Below are 12,891 nucleotides of genomic sequence, written 5' to 3'. Positions count from 1 at the left end.
GTTCACAAATCAACATGTCTCTCGTATAGTTTATGAAACTATGAGTGATATGTGGATTTGTGAATAATGTTTACTAACACTTTGTTAAATAAAGAAATGATCAAAATAAAAGTTATAGATAGTGATGAGCTCAATAACTTTTATGTTCATGACTTTTCTAGTTGAAATCATTTAAGGTTTCAAAATCTTGTTTGAAGTTGCCATTTATTAAAATTCAAAATTTGAACTATTCAAATTTAGTCAAATGAAAAGATGATCAAAATAAAAGTTGTAGATAGTAATGTGTTCAACAACTTTTATGTTCATGACTTTCTTATTTGAGATCATTTAAGGTTTCAAAACCTTGTTTGAAGTTGTCATTTATTGAAATTCAAAATTTGAACTTTTCAAATTTTGTCAAATGAGAAGATGACCAAAATATAAGTTGTACGTATTGATGAGTTATACAACTTTGATGTTTCCATAATTTTCATTTGAGGTCATTTAGTGTCCTAAAATTCTATTAGTTGTTTTGAAATTCAAATTTTAAAATTTTAAAATATTGTTTTTTAAAGAAGAAAATATAGAATTATATCTATATATATAATAAAATTGTTTATATATACATATATTTCTATATATGGAATAATAAAAAAACTAATATATAAATTTACATTGTGTTCTTTATATATCAATGAATTATAGAATTAGTAATTAAAATAAATTGAAAAATATTTGTACGGGCGGCTAACTCAGGAACCGCCCCTACAAATTGATTTGTAGGAGCGGCTAACTCAGGAGCCGCCCCTAGAAATGACCTCCGGTATATAAACCAGAGCCCGCGGGAGGCCAAAAATTTTCTAAGTCAGGGCTCTCTTCTTCCTTGCGGACGCCGTCAGGCTACCGAACCCGCCACCGTCGCCACCGTCTCCGTGCCGTAGCGCTGCTTCCTCTCACCTCCGCCGGCCCGTGCGTGCCCGGCCGTGCGCTCTGGCAGTCCTCCCCCGAGCTTCCTTGGCTCCGTCCACCGCTGGGACCCACTATGGAACCCTAGTAGTGGGCGACGACTCTGTGCCCAAACCTCCACCATGTCCGTGCGCTACCTCCGCTGCGCTCTACCTCCCCCAATCCGCCTCCAACCAACAGTCCATCTCCTGCGCTGCGCACCGCCGTTCCCCTCGACGGCTAGGGTTTTCACCGCCGTGCCCTCCGGTGTCCGTGCTCCCTCCGCCGGCGGCCCTGGTGCTGGTGCCCCCCAGCGTCCCTACTCCCACCCCCAGCGGCTCTAGTACCCGTGCGCTCCGGTGTCCACACTCCCTCCCCAAGGTGGCCCTGGTTTCCTGGTGCCCGTGCGCTCTCCCTTCGCCGGCGGACCCAATGCTGGTGCACCCCGGCGTCCCTACTCCCTCCCCCAGCGGGCTTGCCCTGGTGGCCGTGCGCTACAGATCTAGTCTTCGATGTGAGTACACCTCAAATCCTATTCCTTCAGTTCTTCCTGCGGTGCCTTTTTATGTTGCTATGTTGCTCGATTTTCTCTAGCTATTTATATTATCTCTTTGTGGCAAGTTACTTAAGAATGAAACTTCATTCAGTTATCTTGTTGTGGCAAGCTACTCAAATGTTATTGACATTACTTTTTGATAGATTTTATTTTTTGATGCTAGCATTACAAGAAAGGAAAAAACATTTATGATTTCAAATTCTGGTCAACCTGAATTCAAATTCTGGCATAATTTGGTCTGTGCAAACAATTCATGTTGGTTTAGATGCCACCATGAGATTTAGCCCTGGATGCGACTGAATTACCATGTGTGACTGTCCAGCGGGTTATTATCTATAATAGACTCGCCCAGGACTTGTTGTCCTATCTTTTGTAGCTGAAATAGATGTTAGCTGTCTGTTAGGCTGTAACTTTACTCCTTAAATTCGGGTACCTCACAAGGTCCTTCTTGCCAGTGGATGTAAGATTGGATCTATGCGGTTTAGATGTTGAATTATGTTAACGGGGGTTCGGGAGAGGTCAGCGGAGCAAGCAAGGTTGTCTTATTCCTTAATTTAATGTTTTGGCAAGGGTTGTCTTATTCCTTAATTTAATGTTTTGGCAAGTAGGAGTAACACACATGGAATTGGGTACAAATATTAGAGTTCAGGCTCCACTAGGGAGCTATGCTCACCTACTCTAGCGATCATGTTCAACACTCTTTTATGCAAACTCTGGTTTGCACACATGCACATTTGATGTTGCTATTGGTACTAAAAATAACAGTAGCAACTTTATGATATATTCTTAGTGAATACTGCCTTCTACCTTAAAAAATGTCCAGAGAACGGGAGGTAAACGATTGGTGATTTCTGTCTAGCTAAGTTGGAATGTAAAACTTTGCTTTTAATCCTTGTGTTAGAAAAGTAGAATTTTAATGAGGTGTTCTATTGCATTTTGCATTATACTGGATTGTTAGATTCTTAGTTTCTGGTTTGGCACATGACTATGGTTTGTTAGATTCTTAGTTTCTGGTTTTATCTTTTCTTTTGAGATGCACTATTGCTGAAAAATCTCTGGTACGATTTTAAAGACTGACGGAAACTAGGATTAGAAGATTAGTGGGGCATAAGTTAATTCAAAGATAAATTACTAACATGTTAAAGTTCTTCTCAACCTCATGGGATTTAGTAGAAAAATTGGGTCATGAGGGGCCATGGCCCCCGCTAGTCCCCTACTGGCTCCATCACTGCTTAAAGACATGTTCATTAGTGGATGATGGTGATCCTTTGTATTGGGTTTCATTTGGAGTCTTTGTGTATTTGGAATTTGAGGATTCTGTACTAGGGTTTAGTTTTGGGGGGTTCTGCCTTGCTGGGCCTGGGAGGCATTTGAAGATCTGCTTCTGAACTTCTCATCTTAGTTGACTGAACGTTTGATGAATTAAAATTGTTCAATAGTTTTCTGTTGTAGAATGGTATGCTTCTAATGTACCGAATGTGTTTATGCTTGTGCCTGAGAAATCTTAATTTGAGATTCTCACAAATTTAATCTTTTCTAAAAAAAGCTCATGGCCATCCTTATATAAATGGAATTGATGTGCACAAATGCTGATAATCAGAATATGTTTTCTATAGATTCATTGTAATGTATGTTATAGTGTCCTCTGCTTATGCAATTTGCTTGGGATGTGATACTGCATTTTTATGTGCCTCTTAATTGCACCGTACTGTATTTGTTTGTTTGCCACGGTAGAATTTGTCATCAAAAGTAGTTTGCATGTATCCGGATCTTGTCGTGCTCACATTATGGGAATTGCAAGCTCCTCTGCATGATAATTCTAATTACTTCATTAGAACCCATAATTGTATGTACCTGGTTATCTTTGCATTTGAATTCTGTTGGTATCCGGTTGTGCTGTGGAGACCAAGAGCAAAGCATCTGTGAAATGCAATGCTCATTAGCCACCCTCGACTGTAGGGTTAAACTAAATTGTGTTCAACTTACCATTGTGCCCATGCACCATGCAAATATCTAGAAGTAACATGTGAGATTTTACTCCTATTGCTAAGTTCAGTGCTTGTTTGCTTTTTTCATTTATTGGCTGCTATCGGTCCTGCTTTGCAATTTTTTTCTAAATGGCAATGGCAGAAGCTGTCTTTCAATTAAGAGGAAAAAAGTTTATATACAATAATTTGGCATTAAGCTTTGCCAAACATGATGGGGCACAGCTCCTTTTCTGAAAGGAGCAGCCTAGGATACCCCTCCCCGTAGCCAAAAGTGACTCCACCTTCTGATTTGCAAATTTGGCATTTTTCCCCTAGTACCTTCGATAAATTCGAAGCCAACATGGTAGTGTATTTGACCTTTGTAGTAAACTATAAGTTGGTGTATGTACCTAGCCTCCTCATTTTGTTTCTTCTAGAAGTGGACCCGCTAGTTGGAATATCCTGAGCTGGTAAAATAATGAGGAGTTCAATCCCAGACCTTCCTGAGGTAGTATCGATGCCTTTAACTCTGATGATACAGCTTTATAGATTGAGTTCTCCTCGGTCTAACTATTTTGACAATGCAAGGCTAGTTGCGTACTATGATTTATAAACAGACAATATCTCTTGGTGCTGCTATTTGGTCACATCATACACTCCTACTGAGCTAATGACAATTTTGACAATTTATTTAATGTCTCTATAGAATTTTATGCATAAGTGGATGTGCTTTAGTACTATGTCAATAACTTAGTATATATGGGTTGTTTTTAGCAATTCTTACTCCCACCGCTCATTTATATAAGGTGTGCTTTGCCTGATCAAATTCACAGTTTGACCTACAGTTAGCCAAATAACATGTGAACTATGTGCTCACAATTGGTAAGATTGGATTCTTATTTAAAAGCACTTGCTAACCTTTATGATTCCCAACTAGGAGTATTACTGAACTATTATAGGGGAAAATGATAGCCAGAGATTAGTTTCGTATACAGTCAAACTAGGCCATGAACTCAAGGATTATTAATTTGGGCTATGTGTCTATGTCGCTAGTGTTGTGCTGCAAAATGAGGAGGCTAGGTACATACACCAAGGATTGCTTGTTTGTATGTGTTAGTGAGAGAGCCATGGATGGAAATATGTTTTGTTTTTATGTCTAGATCTGAACAAATTAAGTAAATAGTTTGTACCTACAGTTTCTAGATTTTCTGTACTCTACTATTCTTCTCTCTATGTTTGTTAACAGTGAGCATATATATGTTTGTTAAGCAGCTATTGTTTGGTGGATCTGCATGGGTCATCCAACCATGTGGCTATTTTTGCCATCAGCTGCTGCTCTATGTTTGTTAAGCAGCTGTTGCTTTTTTTGCCAAATCTCCACTCTCCTCTCCTCTCCTTTGTTTTGCCGATGATGAAATTGTTCAAGTCCATACATTATATGGAATATGAGCTGATGATCAAGAACTTGTGAGGAACTTGGCATTATTAGTAGCCGCCCCTACATTACCTTCTCCTCTCTTCTCTGTTATGATGCCTTGATGCTCCAAGTTCATGATCAAATGATGATTGACATGTTTCTGAGGCCTCTACTACTGATACTACTCGTTTTTTATATATTGTTGTTTTATAGGACTACTTTGGTTTATAGACCTTTTGATTTTTTATACCTTCTCGTGTACCTAAAGCACACTTTCTTGCATCTATTAGAACAAAGCGCGAAACAATGTCGCGGACATCAGACAGTGCAGCCCGATGCCCCGAGCATGATGAGCAGCCAACCTATGAGGAGCAAGCTCTAGAGGACTAGCTTACTCAGGAGCAGTTCGATAACAAGTTAGAAAAGGATCTTGAAGTGCTGCTTACTCAGGAGTAGTGTGACGAGGAGGAAGGGGGAGTAGAAGGAAGAGCAGGAGAGGGTGCTGAAGGCGAAGAAGAAGAAGAGGATGATGATAATGATGAGGACTCAGAAGAGGGATATGTAAGTCCCGAGGATCCTTTCCCATGTGAAGCCAGAAGGAGGCCAACGGAGGAAGATTTGGACAAGGATTTTGACCCAAACGAGGAGGTAGGGATAAAGCCTTAGCTTGTAAATTTTGCTAAAGCTTTGGCTGTGTTACCTTTGCTAACACTTTGACCTATTGTATATGGCAACATATCAGGTGCAAACCAACTAACATGTGCAAACTTGTAAACTACCAATCAGGACTGTTAGATGTTGATCCAATGGATGGGGTGAGGGGGCTTAAGCGTTAAAAAAGCCGGTGGGTGGGGGGCTTAAGCGCAAAAAAAATTCACCTCTCACCTCATCCATTGGATCAATATCTAGTGGCCCTAATTGGTAGTTTCTAAGTTTGCACAGGTTAGTTGGTTTGCACCTGATACGTTGCCATCGTATATACAGGTCCCTCCTGAAACTCGAAAAAGACAACGTCGACGTCCGCGACATCTCGCCGGACAAGACGGAGTAGAGGAAAGGAGAGCAGAGGCAATAGCCATAGAGAGGGACATTGAGGCCTCTGCTCCACAACCTCAAGACACAACCACGAACATGACTACCAAGCCAAAGAGGAAATGAGAGGATAGAAAAGCAAATCAATATCCAGATAAGGCATGTTATGTGATAACGGAGGTCAGGCCAGCAGGGGAGATCCTTGAGCCAAAGGAATTCAGAGGATGATTCCGTAATGCGATCGGGGCCCTAGTAAGAGATAAATTGAACCTAGCAATCCCTAACTAGAAAGAGGTACCAGAGAAGAAAAAGGATGAACTATGGGATAAGCAACTGAAGCTCAATTTTAGATTTCCAGAGGGTAAGCAAGAACTGGTAAAAAATGCTTTCAAGATCATGGGAGAGTCATTCCGACGTTGGAGGTCGGAGATCAACAAGAAGTATATCCAAAAGGGGTTAACTCCCTTCAACGAGTTTGGCAACATAACTCCTAGTCAATGGGAGGAGCTCGTGGCTCAGACGACTTCACCGGAGGCATTGGAGCTCAGTGCCCGTAACATTGAGCTGGTGACGAGGAACAAACACCACCATCATCTAGGCCCCGGTGGCTACTATGCCAAGGAAGAGCAGTTTAGGAAGATGGACGAAGAGGCCGCAGCTTCTAGGAATATCGATGTGAAGAATTTGAAGGTACGCTCAAGGAATTGGAGATATGCGAGGAGTACAGAATCATCTGGCGGTAATCTTAAGTTTGATAAGCCGGAGACCCAAGAGGCAGTATCAAGGATACTGAAATATGCTGAAGACAAGGAGAAGGGCTCATTCACTCCTTCTAGAGAGAGGGACGAGCTTAGCCTTGGCTTTTGAAACAACGAGCACACAGGCCGCACAAGGGGGCTAGGGAAAAGGACGACCTGGAAGTACGGATTCGAAGAGGACAGGCACATGTACAAGAAACATGGCATAGACCGGGAGGCTAATCTTGAGCTCCAAGTGAAGGCTCTAGTTGCGAAGGCGCTGGAGGAGCAAGGACTGTCTATGGAGCCACGGACATTACTGACGCCACTGGGAGAATTAGCATTAGTTGGCAGCCCTCTGAAAGTTCCTAGCAGCCAAGCTTCCACTGCAGCCATAACCCCCATAGATCGCATACGGGAACCAACTAGTTGCACCTTGGTGTTTCTCAGCGGCTGGCAGAACATTGTGTTGGAGGTCGCAACGGGTGTGGCACATCCTCCCGGTGGCTTACACCACAATAATAAGATATCGCCGGACTACACTAGGGTCGAGGTGCATATCGTGAAGCCCGAGTTCATGCAGTGGAGGATAGACTACGCAACTCCCGAGGGGCTAGTGTTACTCAGAGACGTAATGGGGCAGTTTATCCTCTGGCACAAACGGGACATTATATTGACTGCTTCTTCGCTGCCTCCCCCTCTCTCAAATTTAGAGCGAGTTGTTGAGGACGGGGAGATATTTTCACCATCTCATGACCACCACATTCCTGAGATGCCACATTCTTCCCCGCCTCCTAGCGAGCATGTGCCTGATAAGGCACAACCTTCTCCAGCTCGTACTGATCAAGTGCATGATGAGATGTCACAGTCTTCTCAACAAGCACAGCCAATACATGAACAACGAGTGCCTCCTAAAGAAGGAGATGCACAAGAAGATGAGGACGTGCCTGAATGGGAACTTCGAAAGAAGCATCCAATCACCATAAGACCAATGTATGTTCCGATGAAAGACGTCTCATCGGTGCACAAGTGGTATTCCCATGACCAGTTCAAGCCTGAGAACCAAGTTAAAAAAGTCCCATCACGGGCTTCTGAGGAGGCCGTCACTAGCAAACTCCACCAAATAGCAAAGCAGTATGCAAATGTTGATGCCATCAAATGGTCAAAGGATTGCCCAAAAACATATGAAAGAGGCAAGCCCATCCTACAAAACTGGGACATCCAGCGCCTACCACTTGGAATGAGAAGGTTCCATGATTGGTACTTGCGTGTTCTCCTAACGAGCATAGACCTCGTACAAGCATGCTTCCCCACCAGCACATTTGGAAGCCTAGCCAAAAAAAATATCTTTGACTTCAATGACATGCAGACATGCTTTCACCTCGGAGCAATGGAAATAAATCTGATTCGCACGTGGTGCCTATAAGTCCTTGTCCTCCCGATATGATATGAATGTAATCTTTGGATTTTATTGTAACTAACCTACACTGTGATTTGTAGAATGCAAGTGCACATTGTAAAACAAATGCTAAGTGTGAAAGCCGGGTATATAGACCCTCAAGCTATAGCACAAATAATTTTTAATTACCCTAGACAGTGGAAACTGGATGACAAAGAGCTAGCTGCTAGAAAGACCCTTCAGGAGAAAGAGGACATCCGTGCGAAGAAACTAAGGTAAGAGTCCCTTAAGATTTCGGTATACATTGCCCTGGCTTTTAAAAATCTCCAACAACACTCTTCTATATGGCTACCATACAACTTCGAGTAAGTTTAACTCTATACTTAAAGTTTTATTCGATATATTTTATTCGATGCAAAAGAGCTTATCTAGTTCTATGATTAAATCCATGCAGCAACCACTGGATTTGTATAGGCGTCAATGTCGGGAGGAGCATGACATGGGTCTTTGATTCAATAGATAGGGACCCAGTGACATACAAAGACTTCATATCGATTCTCAAGACGTATACATATCGACAATCCTCATTAGCTTATATGTTTGTATATGTACTTGTAACATTCACTTTTGGATACGAACAAGTTATATTTGCTAAAATAATTTGAACAGGGCATTTAGGTTCTATGTCAATAAACATCACGGAAGGCATGATCCAGTAAGAAAAGAAAGGCTCGCTATAAAAATACTATGTGCGGTAAGTGTAACTTACTTTAGTACTCCATTACATGGCTGTCAAAAGCATTACTTAACATTTTCATATGCAAAACACACAGTGCCCCAAGTAGAGCCTAGGAGTGTACATTGTGGATACTATGTATGTTCTATGATGAGTAACACCGGTGCCTATAGGAGACACCCCTTAAGGGTAAGTTTGAACCTCTTCACCCGTAGTATAAAAACTTCGCACATGGTATGAAATACTAAACCAAAACTTGTCCTCTTGTAGTGAAAAGAAGAGAAAGAAATGAAAAGAGACCCATACAAGGATGACCAACTCTTAAAGCTCGTCGACGACCTTTGTAACTTCATATTGGACCAGATTGTACACGTCAAAGGCACCTACCATGACCGAGATTCTGACTTAGGTAGAAATCCTCAGTACGAACACCTTCGTGAGACTGAAAGGCTAGCTCTAAGCCGTTGATAACAATGTGTATGGAATTTGACATTGGTCTTACCTTGTGGGACACCTACGCCGAGCGCCGTAGCCACCAAGGTGCCACCCTTGTCCCACCGGTGAACTCGCCGTGAGCGCACGAAGCCGTAGAGCCTCCTAGCAGCCCTGCCTATCCACCCTAGCGCGAGAACACTGTCGCCCCGTTCACCTAGTGCACCGTGTGCCAGAGAGGGGAGGAAAAAGTGGAACGAATTAGACTTGTGAATTATATCTATTAAATGGTGGATTGTATATATTTTTGTGAATTGAACTTGTAATTGTAGTTTATATAATACTCTTGTGCTTGTGGTAAGATTTGAATTTAATATATATATATATATATATATATATATATATATATATATATATATATATATATGTTCTGGTCGAATTTGAATTATAAATTTGAATTTTTTTTGGCGGAAAAATATACTGTAGGGGCGGTTCTAGACTGAACCGCCCCTATTAGCAGGTATTATAGGGGCGGCTGGTACTATAGCCGCCTCTATAAATCGATTTTGTAGGGGCGGCTGATAACACCAGCCGCCCCTATAAAGGCGATCTGGGAACCACCCCTACAAATCGGCGATTTGTAGCCACGTTTTGGTAGGGACGGCTGGCCAAACCACTCCTACAAATGCCCATGAGCCGCCTCTACCAAGCCTATCTGTAGTAGTGACTTATTGTGAATATATAATTGTAACTTAACTATATGCAGCAACTACTCTCTATCTCAGAATACCTACACATCTCCCTTCTCGAGAGGATCGAGTGCCAAGGTATGTAAATGCAGAAACCCATAGCCTGTAAATTCGATGTAGCAACTTGAGGAGCAGACTGAGTAGCCAGGTTCTGGAAGCCAAGTCCTCCCTTTTCTCGTGCACGATGGGCTTTGTCCCGGCCTCCCGAGTAACAAGATAGCTGACTCCTGGCTCTCATTGTTTTGGCAGCACCAATTCAGCACCCCGACCGGTAAGGCCATGCATGGCTTGCATGATACTAGTAAGTATCATGCAGGACATATATTAAACTTAGGGCCTACTTATTAGTTTGGTTTAGTTCTTAGCTAGCATCTACTCACTAGTCACTAGGTATTAAATCAATGGCCATATATGATACTGGTAAGTTACATCAGTTAACAACATATTAGAAAAGGACATCAAGTGCTCGAATAAATCCCAAAGCACGCGTGATAATGAAGTAGTACGTAATAGCTAAAACTATACTGTTTATTTGTTGTTATATTTGTGAACCTACAAACTATCCAACATAAAACCATTTCAACACTACTGTTGAGAAAATCCAAATGCGATGTATACCAAACATTAGTAGAATAGTTAAGAAGCGTTACCAAATAAATCATCTGTCTGAAACATACGAGCAAAGCAACGACCAAAAGAGCCAGAACGAAGGTCTAACAATTTCCAGTATATATACGCGTTCGCATGTGTCCTGGAATTATTACAATCACACAAACTTTGTCTCACACATGCAGGCATGTAAATAAGCTGAAATTGTAAGGCAATATAGCCATATAGGTAGCATGGAGGACACGAGACGTACTAGCTAGGATTGTTGGGTTCAACATTCAACGATAATGACGACTAGGAATTATGACACGCTCTCACATCATCTTCATCATGGCGAGGAACACGAGGCCAGTGCCACATAGGAATAATACGAACATAGCTAGCTCTGGAGGGATAAACTTTGGGGCAGCGTGGATGTGGTTGGTCATGAAGATCACGCAACCTGCAATGAGCCAATAGGGGACCCGTCAGTTCTTCAGGCTTAGGACGATCACGCAACCTTCAACCTACGTATACACAAACGGTGGAAAAGCAAACATGTCAAGGATGCACGTGTCCTTAAGGCTAAAATCAACAATAACTAGACACTCTATCATGGTGGCATATATACATATATAGGAAGAGGAAGCGAAGCATAAGATGGGACATTTCAAGTTTGTTTGATCAGTATGTGCATACTACTACGTGTACGTGTTTGACACTCATGCCATCATGATAAACACTACCATCACAAGACTCTTAATAAATTAAGATGCCCAGATGCATTGTGTTATATCAGATGCAACATTCACAATAAAGCATGGCACCACAACAATGTGTGAATTTAGGTGTCTGTTGAAAGATAGATAACAAAGCTACACTTTTACATGCATGATGATTTGAACATGGTCATAAAGACATAGATGGATAATGATATGGAATAACGAGTTAATAACATCATCGATATATGTAATCATGTGATGACTTCATTGATGATTGTTGCATTGATATCATGAGATTTAACTATACATCACAGTGGTACGGTGTTCTGTTGAGTTATTTGTGCACGTCTAAAACCTAGCCATAAACACCAGAAGTTTATATATTGCCGGAAGCTCCAAGTTAGTACTTCGATTTGCCACTTTAATCTAGGTCTTGGTGTATATCCATGCATGCGGTAGGGGTTTTTTTTGGGGTACAGAGAATACATATTCACAATGCAATAGGTACCATCCGGCTATCCACAGCTGCTATCATTCATGCCTCTATTTCTATTCTTTCAAATGTTCTGAGCACTTATTATTCATTCTTGACAATGGTTTTAGCTTCAAAGAAAAAACTTTCTCACGAGATCAGATTGATAAATCTAAGTTAATAGCGCATGAAGGATTATTGGAAATCACTTTGCTGAGTTTTAGTGCAAAGTCAAGCCTGTGTCTCAACAATCTGTGACCTATGGATCCATAATTGTTGTAATTTGCATTTTAGAATTTACTTTTTTCTCTTCTTTTTTTGTCTCTTTGAACTGTTGTTTGTAACTGGTGACTCCTTTTTTGTTTAATTTAATCTCTCAGTAGGGACTTGCACCCCTTCAGTTTCGTAAAAAAGAACATCGAAAACACACAGCAAATATATAATTAATGTTGGTAGATGATGCAAAGTAAGCTTGAGTTGCCAAGAGATGGTTTAAGATGATCAAGTTGAATCTAAAAAATAGAGCCAATAATTACCTTATAAAATGGAACCAAAGCATTCTTAAACAACCCATTGTTTCCAACTATACATGCCTCCATTTCGGATTAGCATCCAAAGAAATTAAATTAGAAAATTTATCTAATACAATTCTATTTTTTCTAAAAAAATCAATGTAAAATATATAGAATAATGTTTCCCCATGATTGTTCCATATATTGCGCGCGCGCGCGCGCACACACACACACACACACACACACACACACACATATATATATATATATATATATATATATATATATATATATATATATATATATATATATATATATATAGAGAGAGAGAGAGAGAGAGAGAGAGAGAGACACACACACCATATAAGCACTATCAGCAATAGTTAATTAATCACATTGATCTGAGATTTATATAGAAAACAAAGGATGCTACATGAGTATTCAAGAATGCATGGTGTGAAAAAGTAACCAATATTAACCGTTAAAAGTACTACCGGCAGCGAGAATTCACGAAGAGAAAAGAATGGCCAAATTAATAAACGCTGCGAACATACGCTTGATTGACCAAAAAAAGGATTCAGTCTCATACGTGAACAAAAAATGGTCAAGTCATGAATTGCATGTTTGCAGACGATTCAGTAACTAAGT

At 40.9% G+C, this 12,891-nt stretch overlaps 1 protein-coding gene across 1 annotated transcript in view; it reads right to left on the bottom strand.

Moving 5' to 3' along the window:
• Nucleotides 1-12,330, bottom strand: part of LOC136524448 (uncharacterized) — a 28,147-nt gene extending 15,817 nt beyond the window's left edge. Inside the window, exon 1 of the mRNA XM_066517821.1 lies at nt 12,268-12,330. Coding sequence (XP_066373918.1) covers nt 12,268-12,330 — 63 coding nt within the window. The remainder of the gene's footprint in view (nt 1-12,267) is intronic.
• Nucleotides 12,331-12,891: the final 561 nt, after the last annotated feature.

The sequence above is a fragment of the Miscanthus floridulus genome, chromosome 18, assembly GCF_019320115.1.
Source record: "Miscanthus floridulus cultivar M001 chromosome 18, ASM1932011v1, whole genome shotgun sequence".
In the NCBI taxonomy this organism is placed as follows: Eukaryota; Viridiplantae; Streptophyta; class Magnoliopsida; order Poales; family Poaceae; genus Miscanthus; species Miscanthus floridulus.
Note: the sequence above shows the minus strand (reverse complement) of the source record. Positions and strands in the feature narration are given on the sequence as shown.